The 22970-nt window shown below is 38.5% G+C and overlaps 1 protein-coding gene across 1 annotated transcript in view; it reads left to right on the forward strand.

Moving 5' to 3' along the window:
• Positions 1-5736: 5736 nt before the first annotated feature.
• LOC129237192 (uncharacterized) overlaps positions 5737-22970 on the forward strand; it is a 76312-nt gene continuing 59078 nt past the window's right edge. The window contains exon 1 of the mRNA XM_054871709.1: positions 5737-5877. Within this exon, the coding sequence (XP_054727684.1) occupies positions 5737-5877 (141 nt within the window). The remainder of the gene's footprint in view (positions 5878-22970) is intronic.

Consider the following 22970-nt stretch of genomic DNA (forward strand, 5'->3'; position numbering starts at 1 on the left):
TTTACATATATGATGCAAAGCATCAGTGTATATACAATATATACTTTTATGAAATTGAAGTACAAATTAAATTTAATGTTTCACTACATGTGTAAAATAGTTATGCTAAGATTGTTTTTTATGAAAAATTTTATGAAATACAAATTGCAATGTTTCGTAGCTTTATATTTATATGATGCAAAGCATCAGTGTATATACAATATATACTTTTATGAAATTGAAGTACAAATTAAATTTAATGTTTCACTACATGTGTAAAATAGTTATGCTAAGTATTGTTTTTTTTTACAATGAAAATAACGAATAAAACGTAAAAATGGCGTTGTACTTTTAGCTTTTTTTTTAGCCTTTTTTCGATTTTTTTTTAGCTTTTTTTAGCTTTTTTTTTTATCCATCTAGCTTTATTTCTGAAAATGTTCTGGCAACACTGGTGATGTCGTCTAGGAAAAGCAACATTCACCTATGAGTAAAGCCATGTCAAGTGATCCTCGAAAATTTCACTAAGTCACGGATTTGAGCGCAAGATGTCTCGTTGTGTAGTCAAAGTCATGTTAACGCTGTTCTATAAATATTTCGCGCAAATTCCAATTTTAGCAATTGTTATTAACAATCAGATATTGACAGTTTTGTAACTTGATGCGCTTTTCAGTCCTACTCAAAGTGCAGAAAGTGAGACGTAGTTGTACGCTGCTTCAGTTTGCGCGGTCCCTCAAGCCGCCGCGCGACCGATCAGCCGATGGCAGCAATGCCACCGTCGAGCGCATCAAGTTACAAAACAGTCAATATCTCGGGAATGGAGTAAAAGTACAAAATTCTAATTTCAGATTATTGAAGGTAAACGTTTTCCGCACAATTATTCGTAAGTCCGATTGTTTAACAGCGTGAAGAAAACATGAAAAAATGCAACTGATTACAAAAAGTTATTATTTATTTATCTATTTGTCACAATAAAAATAGTTATTAATACTTAAAAAATAGTACAGACAATACTTGACTGGTATGCAAAATTTCACGTCATTATCTATTGTAGTTTTGGAGTAATTCATTTTTCAATTTAATTTTGCTTAAAACTTTGATTGTTAATAACAATTGCTAAAATTGGAATTTGCGCGAAATATTTATAGAACAGCGTTAACATGACTTTGACTACACAACGAGACATCTTGCGCTCAAATCCGTGACTTAGTGAAATTTTCGAGGATCACTTGACATGGCTTTACTCCTATGTAATTTTCATGAACAAACGATATACCTAAATTTTCGGCCATGAAAAATAAGAGACAAAGAGTTTTCAAACACCAGCATGGCCAAAGGTGAAACTTGGGTAAACAAATTTGCGAATTCCACCTTATGCCTTAGGTGTAAAAATATATAGACAGTCACAATAAATCAATTTTTGTTGAATTGCAGGGGAATGAAAATACGTTTTAGTTACTGAATACAAAAATATCTGCAGAACAAACCTTCATTCCACTTGAACTGTACACTTTCGCTGCCAATTTCCGCTACTAGGCAATGGCTTGTCATTAAAGTCCCATTTAATAATTTAGCAGGCAAGCCCAAATTGTGGCTTTTGCGGATATTTCTTAAAATCAGAAGCAAAAAAACACCAACAACAAAAAAGGAGAAATAAATATTTTTTTAATCTTAGACTAAGCGTGTTGCCAAAGCGCAGAGTAAAAAACGGCTAATTCCCTCAGTGGAAGCCATAACTTTGCATTTGGTTTCTACTCACTTGGCTTCGAATGTGCCGAGTCAGTTTGCGTTATTAATTGCTAATTTATTGCGGCTGATGATTAATGTGTGTCGCAATGGCGACAACTTGGCCTTAAGCAAATTTTTGGCGCAACTACCTCCGTTTGTGCGCATACTGCAATGATATTGAAATATTTCTGAATTGATGTAAGGAAGCGAGAGAGAAAGTCGTGTAATTGAGGGAAAAGGTAAAGTTTAGATAGAAATAAATTTCCTTCAATACTTTGTCTGCATGTGGGAAACAAATACAGGCACAAACCACATCATCAATATCAAACGAAATGTTCAACGAAAGGCTAGCGCCAGAAGAGTGAAAGCGATAAGGGTGAGAACCGCACAAATACGAGTACGCACATGTGAAGCTGAGTGGCTCACTCTACAGCCATCCGTTTTGACTCGGGTGTAAGTGACAGCTGATGGCGCACAAACTAGCCGTAGAAGTGAAATATTCGTACTTTTTTACAACTAATCTAGGGATATTTTCCTTTCTGTACCACCAATAATGCTGTCAAATGTGGTCGGCTTGATTCGATATGCATCTCTGCTCTCAGCAATCTCATGTTTGCCGACTCACCGTTTGGTTGCTGTAGCTGCCGTTACATACATACTTACTTATATGGGAATTTTAGAAAATAATTTGATTATTGTGGCTGTGTTTAGGTGTGAAAAGTATGCCTGGCTGCCACACATTACCGCGTGAGCAAACTCACATGCGTACGCCTGCATGGACACGTGCATATGTCTTCGCTCAAGCAACATCAAGCTGAGGTGTGGCGTTTGTTTGATGTGAGCTCATTTATCAAAGCCAAACGCATAAACAAATCATATTCTATGATTTGTATTAAAGTTGGGTATCGACGAGTTCTAATGCGTTTCCGAGTTTATTCATAGATATCATTAGGAGTCCTAATCCGAGGACGGCTGTTCGATGAAATGCCATTCAGCGTAATGTCCAGTATACGCATGCAATAGCACTGTGGAATTCAGATTTTTGATTCGAAATCGCAATTTTAATAGAAATACAATTTTGAGGAGACGACTTTTGTTGAATAAAGCGAACTTTTTTTTAATGTGGCTCAAATTTCCAAGTATTGATCATATAAAACTTCGTACAGCTAAAATTGTGGCTCCTCAACATTTTAACCAGCTTCAAATATTTTTTTTATTTTTTAATGTTAATTATTTGGTTAAAAAGTCCAGCTTATTTTCTAACAAAGGCCAAGTAAATGTACCAATACAAATACCAAATTTCATATAAAATTTAGAAAACAAACAACGAAATATTCATCACAACCCTACGGCTTTTTTCGTCCAAGTGGGCCAACTCTTATTGAATTTTAGTGTAATAAAGTACGGCGGCCGCTGTAGCGGAATGGGTTATTGTGTGATTACCATTCCGGGGAGCGTAGATTAAAAGGCATTAATATTGAATAGAAAAAGTTTTTTTTTAATAGCGGTCCCTCCTCCACAGGTAATGGCAAGCCTTCGAGTAAATTTCTGTCATGGAAAAGCTCCTCATAAAAAACCAGCTGCCGTTCGCAGCCGACTTAAAACTGTAGGTCGCTCCATTTGTGAAACAATATCAAGACGCACGCCACAAATAAGAGGAGGAGCTCGGCCAAATACCTAACGAAAGCGTACGCGCCAATTATCTATTTATGTTTTAAAGTGAAAGTTCGAAGTTACTAGAAAAACCGGTTCACTTTTTATAATTAGATACTTGCCTGAACAATTTTGCGCATTCTCGCCATTTCCGGATTTGTTGTAAACTAACGAGCGTTTTGAAAACCGCTTTAAACTAGTTTTTTGCTATATAAATTGAATGGACTATAAAACTGCGTACCCATTTTTTTTTTTAATTCCAGTTAAAAATTTTGAAATCTAGAGGAGAATTTGTCGAGTTTTTAGAAATCATGTACATATTTTTAACCTTGGTCTAATATGGTATTTATTATAGAAAGAACTATGTTTTATAAAACCCCAAAATGGCATCTTAAGAGTAGCGCTGGACTGGAACCCTCAAAGAAGTCGGAGACGTGGAAAACCAGAAGCGATAAAAGCCAGCTATTCCTAGAGGCAAATTAAATTCTTAGCGTAAAAAACAAGGTCCAGCACTCGAAGTGTAACCGATTAAAATGGCCATAAATTTAGTTTGGAAAGTTACTTATATTTATTTCAAAGCAGAAAATGTGTGAAAATTATATTATACAAAATTAAGAATCAATTTACTTTTGCTCGATATGATCACCTTTTGCCTTGACCATGGCTTTGAAACGGTCCAGAAACGAATAGCCAGCTATTCAAATGTGACTTGCAGGTATTGCGGCCCACTCGCGGACAATGACTTTTTTCAGCACCTCGAGACTGGTAAACCTTTTAGTTTGGACTTTGTTCTCCACAATGGTTGGTCCACTTGGTTCATCCGTCCTTTGTGAGACAGTGCCGAGTTCTGTTGAATTGTCCATGGTCTGCCGCTGAAATGTTTGACTGCCCACGACTTCAAAGCAACCTCCAGAATACTTTCCCGATAATATTTCGCATTTACCTTGACGCCACGCTCGATGAGAAGCGCATATCTCCAGTTACAGCGACCCAACCCAGTACCTGTGGCGAGTGCTGCCTCCTGGTGGCCAATCGATGACTCAAATTCTCGTATGAACGGTCGGTCAAATAAGCCCTATGGTTTTGGGAGCTTACGAGTTACGCAATTTGAAAAAAATGTCTCGTCAGAAAACACAATGTTCGGAAATTGACCGCTTTCGGCCAAGCGAAGGAAGTCCTTCGCTCTCTCAAGTCTGACTTGATGCTGCTTTGGTGTGAGATCATGCGTCTTTTGGATCTTATAAGGCTTGACTTTGAGATCATTTTGCAGTACGCGGCGGATGTTACGGTCAGATATTTTCAGTTTTTTCTTCATTTGATTGGCACTTCGTCGGGGATTTCGTTCAAGTCGCTTCTTCACTTTTTGAACCATTTCACGAGAGGTGGCAGTCTTTTGATGACCACCTCCATGACGTTTTGCGATGCCACCAGTATCATTGTAGCGAGTAATGTTGAAGTGCTACATTTATTTTTTTCGCGGACTATATGGTTTTTAATGACCTGCGACACCAGTCCGACTGAATGCGAAGGCTAAGGTTCCAAAATATAATTCGTGACTACTATTTGGGTGGCGTCAAACTGGAGGGTCTTTGGTGACATAAAAGAGGGCTTTTGGCTAAAATACATTCGAAAGAACATACTAACATATGTTTGTTCCTCCATAAGCCCGTATTCCTCTATATCACACAGAGTACTATCACTTCGAGCCTTCATGTTTTTATAAATGGCTGCCTAAGAGAAAACTCGTCCTCAGTTTTTAATCCAAAAAAATTTCGAACTCAGACCTGCTGAAAAAAGTGCTAATGGAGCCAGTTGAAACGCTCATCAAACGCCAAAAATTGAGATTGGGCACACTCTGCGCAAAAACGATGCATGCATTGCACGAATGGCATTGGAGTGGAACCCCCTCACGAATGTTGGCTGCAAGCCTGGTAGACCAAGGAAAACTTGGAGGCGAACAGTTGAAAGGGAAGAAGTGAGCATCGGAAAGATTTGACATCAATTGAAGTACATTGGCAAAAATTGTACAAGAGGGTGCACAGGCGGGATTGATGCGCTATGCCCCACCAGGGATTAAGGGCCTGAAGAAGAAAGAAGAAGACACAGAGAAAGCTATACGATTTCTGCACTATTCGCTTTTCAAAATTTACATTTCTTTATAATGACTTTTCGAATCCTCTGCATGTGCTTTTTGGGATTTGTCGGAAGAAGTGAGATGAATTGAAATAAAAATGAGATAATACCAGATAATTTGTTCATGGTTAAAAATATTATTAACTATAGGCTTTTTAGAACGAAATTCGTCGGTTTTATTTTTTTGTTAAATATACGTTTTTTAAGAAATTTAAGAAATAATCAAAAAAGAAAAAGTTTCTTAGAATGACTCATTTCGAAGATATGGAATGTGACAAGTGTGGAGCATCACATAAATGGCGGGATTTCGCACGGATTGACATCATACTTACACCGTGTAAGATAATCATGAACTTTCTACAATTTAGCTTGCAGGACATTGACTGGGTAATAAGAGCAGATGCGAGTCTTTGAACCTTGTCAACGTTGTCATACTATCTATTACTTGCGCAACTAAGTTCCCGCTGTTTGTCAATAGGTGCCGCCAGCAGTGTGTGCTAGTCGATTCTAACATAACCTAAACGTCATAAACCAAGCTTAGACATACGGTCAACAAACTGATCCGACACATTAGTGATTTTGTTTTGGTATCATATACTTTTGGTTTTGTGAAAATGTCTGATTTTGTGCCGAATAATCGTCATTTGCAGGAAGTTTTGGTTTTCCTCTTTCATTCGAAAAAAGCGGCGGCTGAAGCGCATCGAGGGGTACAAAAAGTTTATGGAGATGCTGCTTTAAGTGAAACTACCTGCCGAGATTGGTTCCGTCGCTTTAAAGACGGAGATTTTAATGTTGACGACCGTCCGCGTGAAGGAAGGCCACAAACCTCCGAATACGCTGAATTGGAGGCATTGCTCAACGAGGATCCATGTCAAACGCAAGATGAGCTTGATTCAGTATTAGGAGTTACCCGCAAATCCATCAATCCATTTCCAAACGATTGAATGCTTTGGGAATGATTCAGAAACAGGGGACTTGGGTTCATTATGAGTTAAAACCAAGGGATGTTGAACGTCGTTTTTTCGCCTGTGGCCAACTGCTCCAGCGGCAAAAAAGGAAGGGTTTTCTTCATCGCATAGTGACGGGTGATGAAGAATGGATTCATCGCAGCAATCCAAAGAAAAGAAACTCATGGGGACTGCCCGGTCATGCTTCTACGTCGTCGGCCTGGCTCACGCTGCGAAGGTTATGCTGTGTATTTGGTGGGACTAAGTTGGTGTTATTTATTATGAACTGTTGAAACCGAGCGAAACCATCACTGGAAATCGGTACCAACTTCAATTGATGCGATTAAACCGAGCACTGCGTGAGAAGCGGTCGCAATATGCGGGGAGACATGAACTAGAGATTCTACAGCATGACAACGCTCGACCTCACATTGCCAAACCCATTAAAACCTACCTCGAAACACTGAAATGGGAAATCGTACCCCACCAGCCATATTCTCCAGATATTGCGCCGGCCGATTAGCACCTGTTCCGATCGATGGCGAGTGGTCTAGCTGACCAGCAGTTCCTTTCATATGAAGACATCAAAAAATGGCTTGATCCATGGATAGCCTCAAAAGATGAACAGTTTTACCGTGACGGTATACGAGATCTATCAGAAAGATGAAAAAAAGTAGTAGCCAGCGATGGGCAATACTTTCAATTATTCACTTTTACTATTCCACATTTACTTTTAGTCCTCGACGGATAAATTAGTTTGAGGTTACTCTTCTCTTGGATTCATCGATGAATTTTAAGAGATCCGGAAGAGGAAGAGTATAAACTTTATCCATACTCAGTATATTACAACCCAATATCCTAAGTCTGAGTCTGGAGGAGGCCGGACTGCTACAGAGAAAATGCTCTGCAGTGTCGTCATCCTCAAGACAGAATAGACATATGCTGACCACAGGCGTAGTGCCCTGTGATTACACCCAACAGTATTCTCAGGTCCTTTCTGCTGATTTTTAGGAGAAAGGTCGCTATTTTTCTGTTTGGTTCTTTCACAAAGCAAGTCTACAATAGGTACCTTCCTAGTTTGCAATCGGCTGGCCTCTAAAAGTCTACTCCTATTGGTGATTTTCTTGTTTGCTGTTCTTAAGTAGTTGGTTAGATACTGTAAATGCATTTGTTTATTTCTCAGTCGCCAGTTCCTTTTCAAACTTTTCGCAAATGTTTGGACGTACATGCAATATTTTTTAATATAATAAGTTGAAATAATTTCGAAATTCGGAATAATCTATTGTATGCAAAGAAAAAAACTGTCAAACTTTTTGAAATTTAGTTCAAGATTCATACACAGGACCACAAACTTCCATATAAGTACACTAAATAAATATGCAAAAGCATGGCCGTGCACGAATCTGTGATCGGTGCTTGCCCAGCTTCCTGGGTGTGATAATCACTCACCTTGACTGCTCGTGAGAAAGTGTTAAGTATCACTGATTGTTCCTTAAACGAACTAGAAAGTTTTGCCTGCACTGACTTGTGTACGCTTGCCTTAAGCGCTTTTTGCCTCGAATAATTTTCCGAAATTCTGTGCACGTGGGCTTGCAAACATACGCATGAACGCATACACATACACACATATAAAGTCAATGCATATTGCACCTAAATATATATGTATACTTCTAGTTGTAAGCTTCCTTAATATTTTCTGCTCACAAGTATGTTTTTTTTTGTATGTCAATGTGCGTGTGTGTGTGCGGCCATTAGTTCTGTGGTGTGCACATTAGAGCATCTTTGTTGGCCTCTGCAGTGGCACATCGACTCCACGGTGCCATTGCAACTCCTTTGCTTGTGGTTGTGTTGTTGTGCGCTCAACTCAATGCTGAGCAGCGAAAGTTTGCAACAAAACTTTACCGAAAACTTTCAACTTTTTGTGTCCATTTCGTTTTTTTTGCCACCTCTAATGAGATTTGCATGCTGGTACGAAGACGCTATTTGAGAAGTTTCATAGTTAAATTGAATGTTTTTTAAACCTTAGAAAAACTGCTCGATTAAATTGTTTGTGCGTTCAAGGAGCGAAGTGTGTGACCTATTCTGGATAGTTGGAAGGTTTTCAATTGATTTAAAAGTATTGTTGAAGTTCAATTAAGTGCATTAAATTATTTTTTTATTTGCATATCTAGAAACTTAAAGAATTTTTTTTTTTAATTTTAAATCATTGCAGATTGAAAATATTTCAGGAATAGGAATTTTTTCATTTTTAAATTCACTACAAATTCAATGGATTTAAAGCTATTCAAAGCGCTAAGGCTAATAACTAATAAAAGAATCTAATAAAAATACGAAAATATGGTCGCAAGCTTCACAATCATCGTCACCACCCTTTGGCACAAAAGTTGCTTATGAGCTTTGACCTGCTGAACAGTAGTCCTCCATGCTGCTCTGTCAGTTGCCGTTTCCTTCCCGTTCCTCTGTATAAGTTGCGCCAGATCATCATTCACTTCATCTATCCATTTCCAAGTTGTTTCAGATCATCCTTCACTTCATCTATCCATTTCGATTTTGGGGTGACCTCTTGCAGTATTTTCCTTTGGGCTCTTGAACTGTCCATTCTCATTACGTGGCCTAGTCATCGCAGTGGTTGCACTTTCTTCTTGTCTACTAGATTGACGCGATAACTGCATACGAGATTTTAGCCGAGTTTAAAGGAGGATGATTCCACATGTAGAAGTGCGCGCAGTGGGGTAAGTCACTGATTTCGTTTCACTTGGGAGTTGCTAGGACGATTCTATATCATATGGTCCAAACAACTCACAACTTCCGGGCTCCCGAACACCCTCTCGAGGGCGAGCTAATGTGAGAATGTAAAGTAACCCAGGATAGCTGATTCGGCGCTGGGTTTGGGACTCGCCCCGTAAAAATCCTGCCTAATGAAAACGAAGCCTCGGATTCATTGCACTTTAATGCGACATACTACATTTTCGCTTTAATAAGTTCCTCCAGTTCACCACTCCAACGTATTCGTCAACTTGTGGATTTTTGACTGCGCCAGCTTTGTTAAGAACTTTTCTTTCAAATGTTTGTCGTTTTGTCTTATCGTTTTAACTCAATGGTAAACTCAAGAGTGGTCGAACTGCGGTTTAGGTGTGGTTCACATTCAACACCCGGCCTTGAAACTTAACCACCCTTTATATAGGGTCAGCTTGCAAGGTCTGGAGTTTTGATTTGAAAAGTTTTATAAGTGATGCGTATGCCCTATTAGCTGCTTGAATTTACTCTTCTGTAGCAAGACTTATTTTATTATATATTGTCAGTTTGCAGCCAGGTTATGTGGACGCGTATATTACTTCATTCCACACTTCCAATATTACTTTCTACTTTTGGTGACTGTTTGCTTCTAAATCTAAAGATGGTCTGATATTTTCGTAGTTAATCTTCAGTCAAACTTTTGTCGTCCTTTGCGGCTACATTTAAATAACAAAACTGTGGAAATGGCAAAACCAAAAAAAAATCATTAAAATCACAAAATCGTACAAATAACAAAATTCGAATGTTATAACAAATGTTCCAGCTCAAGTTCAAGTGAAGTCTAAATATATGACTGAATTCAAGCCGCAGATTTAGATCAATGTCAAAACCCACACCAAAAGGAAGTGTAAGGTCAAGGTCAATAATAAGGTAAAATACAAGAACAATACCAAAAGTGCTAAGTGAATAATTTGCTGGGTCCAGGTTTATAAGTTTGGAGCTTCTGGCGTATCGCTTGTGCGAAACCGGACGTCATCTTGATGGAGCATACATCTCTTTCTATTTGCCTTTTCTTACCTATTCGGCCAATCGCCTGCTGCAATATGGATAACTGCTGGCAAATGTTTAGCTTCATTCCAAGTGGTTTGTGTTTGGTGAAAATATGTGTTTTCCATTTCCTCCTTGCTGTCGTCGAGATGCATGCCAAGATATTTTGTAAAATTATTTTGGGGAATGATTTTAACTGGAAGGCAAGTGTTTCGATAAGAGTGTAAAGTTAGCGCAAGTTAGAGTATATTTTGTCTCATTAGCTTTTATTTTGCAGTCTTTCAGCCATTGAGCTATTTTATCAAGTCCTTTCTGGAGTTTGAGGAAAGCCACTTTGAGGCGAGTTGGGCAGTGTCATCTGCAAAAGCTCCAATTAAATCAAGTAAAGTATTGGTGCCATTATACTGCCTTGGGGTACCCCAGTTAAACTTTCCTAGAGTTCAGATTGTTCTGTTTCTAGGTGTTTTTTTATTAACAAAGAAGTGTCGATCTTTGAAGTAGAGTATAGAAATGTGTTGGTTGAATGAGTTTTATCTTGCAAAGTAAGCCACCATGTCGAACGCGTTTTATAAAAGAGGGAGAAATAAAAGAGTTTGAAAGTAATATTTTGTAATAGATCATTAAAAATTCTCGACAAATTCATGAAGAACAACAAAACCGTCAGTCTGATAGAGGAGAGGAAAATTGAATTATCTTTAATTTTCTAAAAGAGTACTTTTAAGTAGTTCACTAAATCCTAAGCTCTTTAGGAGACTAGGCCATTACGTGAACCACTTTCTTTAGAATTCAATAAGCTCAGTATAGCTTAATCATGAAAACCTTCTGAGTATCTGACTTCATATTCGGATCTAGCGGCAAATGACAGTGAATTTTACAAGAAATTATTAAATTAGCAAGCAACAACAACACCAAGTAAAAACAGAAAGTGCGTGTAGCGTAGTGCACAAAACAGAAATGAAACTTTCAAGGCAGACAAAGAAAGAGGGAAAGGCCTCAGAGAGAATGAGTGAGAGAGAGACCCGAGAGAGAATGAGAGAGAGAGAGAGAAAGAATATTTGTCCAAATAAATTCGCGACATTTGCAGAGAAGACAAATTGACAAAATTTACAAAAAACGGAGAAGTCGACCGGTGTAGATAAATGCGGGACATAAACCGTGGCAACAATGCGGACTACTCCGAGCATTTATCACCCGCACAAACCCAGCGATTCCAGGACCGCAGCAACGGCACAAATTTCCGCAAGGCAATACCAATAAATCGGACGCCGGAATGGATAGCACTTTATAGCACGCACAAGCACTATGCACGAAACGGAAATAAGCGCCAAAGAGTAGGCACCAAAAAAAAAAACGCCAAAAATTGGAACTAAAAAACGCCCCAAACTGTAGGCACCAACGAAATATAACGCCAAAAAGTAGGCACCAAAAATATATTTCCTACAAGTTTGCACCAATAAACAAGCGCTAAAAAGTAGGCAGTGTTATTTCTCACTAGAAATTAGCAACCACAAGCAAAAACTCAGGAAAATTAACCTAAAGCGTATCTAAGATATATATAAGGTATAGCTGTCTCTCTCTCCTTTTCCTCTACGTTATATCTTTTTTCTCTCTCGCAGAACGAAAATGCCCAAAACGTTGCATGACCTTGAAATTTTACTCTCCATTCTCGCTCGTCCATCGACGCCTAAGAAGTTTCACTTCAAAAAAAACTTTTTTATTTGTAATTATAGATATATAAAAAAATCGAATAAACTTAAAAATCAAATAAGCTTTCTATCGAAACTGGAAAAACAACAAAAAAGTTAGAAATTTTTTAAATTTGTAATTATACAAAAAAATTTACTTTAATAACTCAGTTTCTATTGAAACTATAACAACAAAAAGAAAACAAACTAAATAAACTCCATTGTAAAGGCCTTAAGGCTTATCAACTCTATAATTAAATCAGAATAAAGACATTAGTCAATGCAAATTTACACTTGAGAAGCGATCGAGCGAAATTCAAAGCGATTCGAAAGAGAAATTAAAGCAAAGTACATCCAATGCTTAATTTAACGCAATTAAATGGAATGTAACGTGGCGCAAATCACGAATTTTGTACCATTAGAATTTTCTATTCTCTGTCATTTTTCGGCAATTACAAGACCACCAAAAACACATACACCAACACAGGCACATATTTGCGCCCACTTCAAAGTAAATCGAGTGGTAAAGAGTTCCTGCTTTGCAAAGTTAAATATTTCAATTACAATTTAATGACCTTCATCAGGGCATGTGGAGTGAGTGATGAAAATTTGATTTGGGTTGGCCGGCTTGAAGCTGACGACTGTCTGCGCTTTCTGATAACTACACTTGGAGTGAAAATTACGGCTCGAACAAAATTCTCAGCTATGCAGGCATCATTAACGAATGGTTGCAGCGAAAATTTATACACACAAAAAATTTACTAAGTATATGTGTGTATGTGTATATGCGTAGGTGTGAGTGAAAGGCTGAATGTGCTGTGCGGCAAGTGAAGCAAAAACTTTCATTAAGTTGTAATTAACAATCAACGTCAACATCAGTGAGCATTGCCAGCGCGCAATGAGCCAAACTGAGGCAAATGTAGAAATTTAACAAAAAAAAAGAAGAAAAAAGTATGCAAACTGTACAAAAAAGGAAGAAGACTTTTGGCTGCTCTCTACAAGCAGCAGAAAAATCATCTGCACTCCTTTGGCTGCATTTTGCCGTTTGCCATTGTGGAAATGCAGTTAAACTGTCAAATTGGCAAGTACAGCAGATAATTACTTTCAGTTTCACATTTACTTGCGTCTGTAAATGTGACACTGACTGGTGTAACGCTTCTCGGCGGCAATACCACTCGTAAGAGTGCCGTCATATTTGGAGTGACAATTTTGCACAATTTTACTTAAAGTTCAGCGGTCTAACTATCTGCAGTACATATTTTTGCCATTTATGCTGTCGTTCCGTAAATATTTAGTTTAAAGTGGTTCTCAAGTGCGGCTGAACTATACTTGAATGCACATTAGGGCAGAGTGATTTTTTTTAATGACTTTTGGCAGACCTGCTGATAGTTGGCTTTCTATGCCAGAAATATTGATAAAACTTATTAATTGACTTCCCGCATATTAAGAGGTGCCCCCAACACCATTAATTTTTGGAAAAAAGTTATATTCAAAATTTAAAATTTTTATTTCCCAATTATGCACCCGCGTTCATATTTATACACATCCATTTTTTGTTTTTGTTAGTCAGACGGTATAAACCAAAATGTCAGAAGCATCATAAAAGGTGCCGTCACCTCGTCCTCGGCTGATTTCCACCCTGGTACCGCGTTAACATATCTTCAAGGTGGAGCTGCGTTTATGTCAATAGACACAGCAGGTTCCTGCGTCAAGGTTTCGCTCCTGTGGGTGTATGGAGACTTTACGCCATGGATTGTATTCACTGGTACTCCCACTGGTTTTTCAGGCTACTGTGGAGAAAATGAAACATCGGAGAATGTGCAATAGTCCGATACTCACAAACTATTGTCTTGTCTTCAGTTTGGTACTGTTGGGAGTGTTTCACTCTTAAGCATCTGCACCTGTCGTCGGCTTGTCTAAAACAATTCATCTCCACTGTCCAACTGCTAGCAAAGGTGCAAAAAAACTTACTAATAAACGAATAGACTATACGAGGGGTGCCTTTTATATGTCGGGATTAGAGAACAAAAACAAATTTTAATCATCGAAAATCACTTTATTCTTTTTCAAAATATTCTCCATGAAGACTTATACACTTTTGCATGCGTTTGAACCAATTGTCGAAGCACTTTTGCCACTCTGAATGAGGTACCTCCAAAACATGCATTCTGAATGCCGTAACCGCTTCTTCAGGTGTCGAAAAACGTTGACCGCTCAGTTTGTTTTTTACGTACGGGAATAAAAAGAAGTCATTCGGTGCCAAGTCAGGACTATACGGCGGATGACCCATTAATTTGATGTTTGGGATGCTCAAAAATGCAGTTGTTTGAGCTGATGTGTGAGAGCTCGCATTGTCCTGGTGAAGAGTGATCCGTCTTTGGTGATTGGTTTTCCTAATTTCTTGGAAGGCAACTGGCAAACAAATGGTTGTGTACCACTCAGAATTTACTGTTCTGCGTTGTTCTAGTGGTACGGTTGCGACATGTCCAGGTTTTCCGAAAAAACCGGCGACCATTTGCTTGGAAGTGCTTCGTGCGCGAACAACTTTTGTTGGATTTGGCTCATCTTGAAACACACATACAGTCGACTGCTGTTTACTTTCGGGCTCATACGCGTAAATCCATGATTCATCACCTGCCAAGATGTCATAGACGTGTTTCGAAGCCCCGCGATCGTATTTTTGAGCATTTCCTTCGTCCAATCGACAAGAGCCTTTGTTTGAGCGATTGACAAATTGTGTGGGATCCAACGCGAACAAATTTTTTTTACAGTCAAATATTTATGCAATATTGAATGTATGCTGGTCCCACTAATGCCTAAGATTGTCTCAATCTAACGATAGGCCACATGACGATCTTGCAATATCGGTTCGCGCACAGCATCAATGATTTTCGGAACAACAACTGATTTTGGACGATCTTCACGAAATTCGTCTTGGAGTGAACTACGACCACGATTGAATTCACCATACCATCGATAAACACTGGTCCTTGATGGAGCTTCATCGCCAAAAAATGAATAAAGTTCATCCATGCAATTTTGCTGAGTTAATCCACGTCGAAAGTTGTAAAAAATAATCGCACGAAAATGTTCACGATTTAATTCAATTTTTGGATCGAGATGAATCTTTTAAGTTACTGTAAACAAAACAAATAGCGCTGGTATTTATTTCAAAACGTTCTGAGTACGTAAAAGCCAAAAAATGTCAAACTGCCAAATCCTGCCAAATAAAAGGCACCCCTCGTACCTGCATTATAAACAATATTATTTATAAGTTTTTTTTTTCTTCTTCTGTGAGATGGCGGGTATTTGAATGCCTTCGCCAGCATTCCTCGTGCTTCTCTGAAACACCGCTTGTTCTTCACAAAAAGCCACATGTTCTACGCTCTCGACTGTATACGAGCGACTCGGGCAAAAAGGGCTGTCGGCTAGCTGGAAACGGTGTAGATATTCAAGGAAGCAGCCGTGTCCGGTGTGTATCTGAGTTAGGTAGTAGTCAGTATCGCCATGCTTCCTATTCATCCACCCTTCAAGGTTTGGTATGAGTTTGTATTCACTTTAAATTGATGGTGTGCAGAATCCAAACTTTAGATTGGTTTCAAAACGTTTTCATGGCCATCTGAAGTAACTTATAACAAGAGAACGACCGAATTTCGGCTCCTGATTCGGCTTCCGCCATATTCGGCCAAAAAATTTCAGTTTGGTTTTGGTTTGGTTGCAGCCAAAAGAGAGCTGAAATTTACCGAAAATTTTTTTTGTGGAAAGATTATATAAATTCTTAGTTTTGGTAACATTTGTTTAACTGAATTTCTACGAAACCACAATTTTTTTTACATTGCTTTGAAATATCATCTGCTCCGCCATCGAGCATGGCTACTGGGCAATTGTTAGGACAGTGACGCCACTTACAAGTTATAAAAACGTGCAATCTAATATCTATTACATTATAATAGAAAATTACCGAAGCTTGGAATGTTAAATACTTACTAAAAAACAAACGTAAAAATAAGAATAATGTTTGTGACTAATTAATTAAAACACATTTTTCCCCCAAAATTCGTTTTTATTCATCAACAAGGGGACTATCCTTTTTGGGAGATACAATCATTCCAACGCTTTTCCAATCTTTCGATATCGCCTTTGTAAAACGATTTTTCTTTGCCTTCAAAATAGGCCTCAGTTTCGGCGATTACTTCATCATTTGAGCCAAATCTCTTACCACGGAGCATCTTTTTGAGGTCTGCGAAGAGTCAGTAGTCGCTGGGGGCCAAATCTGGAGAATACGGTGGATGGGGCAATTCGAAGCCCATTTCTTCCATTTTCCTATCGTTTTCATTGATTTGTGACACGGTGCATTGTCTTGGTGGAACAACACTTTTTTCTTCGCCATATGAGGCCGTTTCTTTGCGATTCCATCTTTCAAAAGCTCCAATAACGCTATATAATAGTCGCTGTTGATGGTTTGCCCCTTCTGGAGATAGTCGATGAATATTATTCCATGCGCATCCCAAAATACAGACGCCATAATCTTGCCAGCCGACTGCTGCGTCTTTGGTCGCTTTGGGCGGCTTTCACCGGCTGCATGCCACTCAGCAGACTGCCGATTTGACTCTGGAGTGAAATGGTGGATCCATGTTTCATACATTGTGATGTACCGATGCAAAAACTCCGACTTATTGCGCGTAAATATATCCAAACAGCTCTTTGAATCATCGATTCATTGTTGTTTTTGCTCAGGTGTGAGCAAACGTGGCACCCATTTGGAAAACACCTTTTTCATACCCAAATGTTCGTGTATTATGGTGTGTACACTGCCTGCAGATATCTTTAGAATGTCGGCAATCTCCCTCACTTTCACTTAACGGTCGGACATAATGATTTTCAGTGTTTTTTCAACGTTTTCGGGAATAACAGCGTCATTTGGCCTTCCAGTAGATGGAATATCATCGGTGTCTGTACGACCACGTTTGAATTCGGCATACCAATAACAAATGCTTCTTTTTGATGGAGCAGAGTCCGAATAATGTTTTTCAAGCCATTCCTCGTCAATGATAAATCAGCACACGGAATTGCTTTGAATTCATTTTTTTTAAAAACTCAAAAGTAGCGTCACTTAAAGTACTGTAACTTGTAAACAAATGATCGGATTAACATATGATTTTGACAGTAAGCCTAAAAAGGTTGCCAACTTTCGAAAAAAATATTGATTTAGTACTAGTGCCGCCATCTATGTGTCAGTCACACACATTATTCAACGTCCTGGTACATACAGCTGTGTATTATAAACTGGAATTACTGTAATTGAGACCCCTTTTTTTATCAATAAAAATATTGGATTTTTAGAAAATCATCGGTTGTTTATTATTTAGGCCTATTAACCCCATTGTACACCACTTTTTAAACCTTCGGTTGTACACCTCGGGTCTAGCTAGAACCCTATGCATTTACATGCATTTGTGTGTGAATTATATGGCAAATGCGCGATCATTTATAAGCATCGCAGGTATATATTTAAAATTTCTTACCTTTTTCATTGGCTTTGGCATACGTTGAGCTACCTACAGAAGAAAATATTCGCTGAAAATATTTCGGTTTGTAACGGAAAACCTTTTTTGTTCGTTTTTTTTGTTCTTTATTTTGACTCATTTCAAAAAAGATTGAAGAAACAATATGCGATAGCAATAAAATTTATGATGAAATATGAAATGATCTTTATTATGGGATCGGGGGAAGGCAAGCAAAACATGTATATGAGACTTTTGAGTGCTGTTAACAAACTGGCAATACTCCAGTGCAAGAGTGCAGTACAATAAAAACGAGTTTTTCGACGAACTTTATCGCCCTCTTGTAAACAAAGACGACAATCTCTTTTCGCTGCGAGTGTATCGGCACCGGTTGGTTGATTAACTACGATATTCACAGGGATATTTATTTTTTTGTTGAAAAACGATTCCATAGCCAAACGAGTAGTAAATTGAGAAATAATGCTTTGATTATTCATACGATTTTCGATGTTTGCAATGACCAATGTATTCGATAAAATCGTCAAAAGCGCCTGGCATCACTATTCTAAGCCCATCGACTTCCTTGCAAATACAAAACATTGCCAATGCCATGACATCCAACATGCTGCAAAAGAAAGCAAAGGTCCATCGAGTTATTGGGCGTTTTGATGTGAAATGTGTGATCATTTGATCCACACAATCGACGCCAGCTTTAGTGCACTATAAGCGAGACGCTTAGCCCCATTCATTGTGACGAAAATATTATCGGCTATTATTGTACGGCCGCTGTTTACATGTCGGTTGGATAAATGTAGCATCACATTTTCCCCTTGATCAACTACACACTCTTCTCTTTCTTTTCGGCCACAATACAACTTTCCTTGCAACGGATATTTTCTTTTGGAGTCACATGCCCACCAGATTTTTATGCCGTATTTCGCCGGTTTTGATGGAATATATTGAGTGAATTTTGTTCGATTGCTCATCGATAGTAATATTTTAATGCGGGTCATAATTATCTTTGAGGCTTTCATTCAAGATATTCCATATATCACGAATGGGCGCAGCTTTATCGATTCTTGGGTGAAATTCACGGGTTCGACTGTTATCAAAACGAATATTTCGTGTCGAAATTCTGAATCGATGATACGAGTAAGACATAGCTGAACGAATAATTGTCAATGGATCCGAACGCCACAAAACTACCGCTTTCTGCAAATTATTGTGTGTTACACTCATGGCCAAAAGTATACCAATAAATGCATCAACTTCAGTGCTAGTCAAATCAATTCCAACTTTTTATTTTGAATCAGGATGTGCTTCATTCCATTTTTGAATGGCCTCTCTTGCATATCGATTTGTTTCCGAAATGATAATGAATGAAATTTTGGGTGTAAAAAATTTCTTGAACACCTCAATAGCAACGGAGTTTTGGTGTTTTGACCCAGAGCGAAATCGCATAGTATTATGTTGACGAGTATGAATAGCCGCACATGGCTCATCTTTCTTCCATTCTATTCCATCTCTGCCGTAGAAAGAATGCTCATTAGCACTTTGTTCTGGCGTAACCGTCGGCTCATGCAATAAATCCTTCTCGATTTCTTCGTCACTGTCAAAAAAATATCGCGTAAGTGACGCTTTATTTGGCGCGTAAATAACTTTTTTTTGTCACTAACGTGTTATATGTTCAACATTTACTGGGCAACTGATGAACAGAATGCGAAAAAGAAACGACGAAGAATACATATATAACCAATACACACAATCACATAGGGTCCAGTTTCACTGCATTCGTGTTTTTGTTCATTATTTTCGCGCTATTTTGCTATGCGTTAAACGTTCATTATTCAGTACATGCGTAGAAAGAACAAAGAAACGAGACAAAAACCGGTTTATACATGAACGTACACATGTGTGCACACATATATACTAGGCCGGGTCGATTTGTGGGGAGGCAAAAAAATCGCCCATTGCTCTGTGAAAATCATATTCTAGAGATCAAATAGAAACTTTTCCGAAAGAAGCATACCTCTAAAACGAATTCTGATGTCCCCCAATTTGGGTCGAACTTTTTAGTTTCTTTTCTCATGTAAAGGCCAAAAATGGTGATATTTTGAAATGATTGTATGGGGAACCCCCCAGGGGAGTTCCAGGGGTGGTGCCACTGGCATGGGTGGATCGGCCGTCCAAAGTTAGTGGGGGTCGGTCATACATTTGGACTCGATTGGAGCACTCTAAATGGGTCAAAGTGGGATTTTTCGTTCGACCCAAATTGGGGGACATCAGAATTCGTTTTAGAGGTATGGTTCCTTCGGCAAAGTTTCTTGTTTTGATCCCTAGAATACGATTTTTATAGAGCAATGAGCGATTTTTAAATCGACCAGCCCTATTATATATGTACATATGAGCTAAATGGTCGTAAAAGATAGTCTAAATATACATTTACCATGAAAGAGAAAAAAAAGCACGTAAAATAGTCAAAATGTATCATATCACATATGTTTCCATACATTTTGTATAGAAGTCCAGCCAGACCCGAGGTGTACAACCAAAGATGCAACTTTTTACATCCTTTTTTTCGTCCTGTTCGAGGATCCAGTTAAAATACCTGGTTGTATTCATTCATCAATAGAAAATTAAATTTTAGGAAGCTACCTAGAAGCAGAAGTCGTAAGCAAAAAAATAAACGCAGGTATGTTAAATTCTCGTACAAAGTCAAAAAGGTCCAGCCAGAACTGGGTGTACAACGGAAAGTTAAAATATTCAGTTTCGGTTCGGCTTCGGCTGAAATGGGTAGAAGTTCGATTTTATTCGGTTCAGCCTTAAGAATCCAAGGATGATTCTGAAGGTTTGGCCTTCAACTACGAAGAATAACGAATACTGAAGGTGGCGTCTTCTCGAAAAAGTTACTTTATTTTTCTATTTTGACAAGTGTGACGTCGGGCCGCTTAATATTACGAAACAAACAAAAGTAGGATAAATTATATGATTGTGAAAATTCATAGAATAGCCACGTAATTATGTGATTTGTGATATTTAAGCAAACAATTATATACAAACTAACGAAGACGACGTGTTAAATTGTAGCAGCACAAATGAATGTAAAGCCTCCAAATACAGTTTTTTGGATGACATTTTTATGCGGCATATAAAAAAACAAGTATGTCCTCTTCGTTCTGTTTTTTATATTCTCAGAGCCTGACGTCACAGCGAATTCGGAAGGCGATATCTCTTATTCTATCATTCTTGGTCTGCCGCGTTATTGGGTACTCGGCAAGAGAATTCTGCCCACTCATTTCACACGTATTCATATGCTCGTCCAATCAGTCATTGTTTAGACGGTAATGAGCAATATGATTTTTTTTCGATTATTCTCAACACAATCTCAGTTTACCGTCTCAACAACGACTGATTCGCCGAGTGTGTGAATACGTGTAAAATGAGCGAGTGGAATTCTGCTGTCGAGTACCCGCTGTCGAGTACTCGCTCAACTTCGTACGAAGGCTGAACCTAGCAATCTATCATCCATAGGAAAAACAAGTAGTGTATGCTGGCTTCGTCAGAGATTCTATGTTGTATTTCAAGCTTGACATTATTAACGCTGCTGATGCTGGTTCTCAAGTAAACGAAGTCATCCACTACTTGAGCATCCAACCGTGAGCAGTGGCATGGGTACGAATGATCTGACTGTTGCTTTTATCCTAGGTAATGCTTCGTCAAGTTCTCACTCATCTCCACACTAATTTGCTTCACTTCTTTATCCAGTTTTGGGAAGGCACCAGTTACAGGGAGGTTGTTCAAGTTAACGATACTAAATGGGGCCGCACAGTTCAGCAACTGAACTCTTACAAAATCTGCTCAAAACTAAGCAATTTTCCAATTTGGACTTCAAAAAAGCACAAAGAATTTCGTAGAGACTTGAAAGTGTAGTTTTTCGTTTCCTAAAATTATTTAATTCCCCGAAGTCTGGTTAATAAAAAAGTCACACGTGTATGTAAAAAAGGATAAAGAAATTAGTGGAAAACAGACTTCCACTCAAACTTCGTTCTTAAATATGAGCTCACGCGTGTATGTACACCTATGTTCGAAATAATAGCAGCGCGACGTATTGCAAAGCTTGGACTTTTTATTTATTTTTTATTATTTTTTTTAATGTAGTTTATACTACCGCAAAAACCATATCATTGACAGTTTCAAGCTTCACATAAAATTAAAAAAAAAGTTCAAACAGATGAAGGTTAGGTTAGCCAGGTTGCCTTTCTAAGACAAGACACTGTGGCCCCAAGGTCCATTGGGATACCTGCATGTAATTTCCATCCCCTAACTAAGTTGCTCCAGTGTGACATTTTGCAAATTTCTCAGGACTTCAAAGAAATAATCGTCAAAATATTTGGTGCGACTTCTTTGAACATTAACAGAGGAGTACTTGTACCGACTCAATATCTTCTTCATTTCCAAAGCTCCTGCAGAAATCATTCTGAGGTACACCCATTGTATTGGATAGGCTGTCAATAGAACAGTGACACATTATAACGCCTATGAAGATGTTGGTAGTTGATCTGTTGAATCCAAGCATACATTTTCTACTTTTAATATTTAGTTTTCGCCAGAGCGCTTTGGAGACCCTTTAGTTAGTAGTCAGAGACCACCACCTTCTATTGGTTCCCGCAATTACGCTCAAGTCAATCGCAGTGTACAGTTCGCTTAGAGGAATGCTTCTGTCCTCTACCACTCGCTGAAGGTCCAGCTCAGAGACTTTCCTTGCACGCTCATTCATTCTTTCATTTCTCTCCACTCCGGACGGGCAGGGGACCCAACAAGGTGTAGTGTTGTGTTGTTTGATAAGCGAGAGAGACCTCCTGAAATTTTTAAAATATCTACAATTGATGGGCGTTGAGACAAGTGCCTTTTTCGCTACTTGACCAGCAACAAAAGTGGTGAGGTTAGCCATTATAAAATTTAACAAATGCAAAACATTTTCATCATAGTTTCAAAGTCTGGGTAAACTTTAAATTTTGGATATGAAGAAAATACCCAAGATTTTTTTATTTTTCCCTGGTTCACTCCACTCGGGAGCATAGGGCCTGGACAAGACTCAGTCTTGCGTTGGTTTCATTAATTTATTTGCTTCCTGACAGGGTAGGTGATTAGCCTGCCGTTACTAGTCCTAAGTAGTAAGAATGCCCACCTGTCGTTGCTTAGGAACTACACCTTCCTTTACTGCTTGGAGCGCCATCTGTGTCTCACATTTTTCTGGCAGAAGGATCACGCAGATAGTTGAGGACTTCGCTAAATTTGGTGTGTAGGTAAGTTAGGGAAAGTGCGAGGACCGTGCTTTACGTGGGATTCGAACCCACAACCTCTGGGATGGCAGGCTAGTGCACTTACGCTAGACTACTGAGGCCAAGGTTGCCAGTAAAAATATTGCACTTTCAGATTCTGAGGGAAATGTTTGAAATTTTGATGAACATTTTATTAATTTTTTTAAATTAAAAAAAAACAGAAAAAATTAAATACCACATAAATAAATAATCAAAACTTTCTATTGCATAGCGCTGCCA

The sequence above is a fragment of the Anastrepha obliqua genome, chromosome 1 (genome assembly GCF_027943255.1).
Source record: "Anastrepha obliqua isolate idAnaObli1 chromosome 1, idAnaObli1_1.0, whole genome shotgun sequence".
In the NCBI taxonomy this organism is placed as follows: Eukaryota; Metazoa; Arthropoda; class Insecta; order Diptera; family Tephritidae; genus Anastrepha; species Anastrepha obliqua.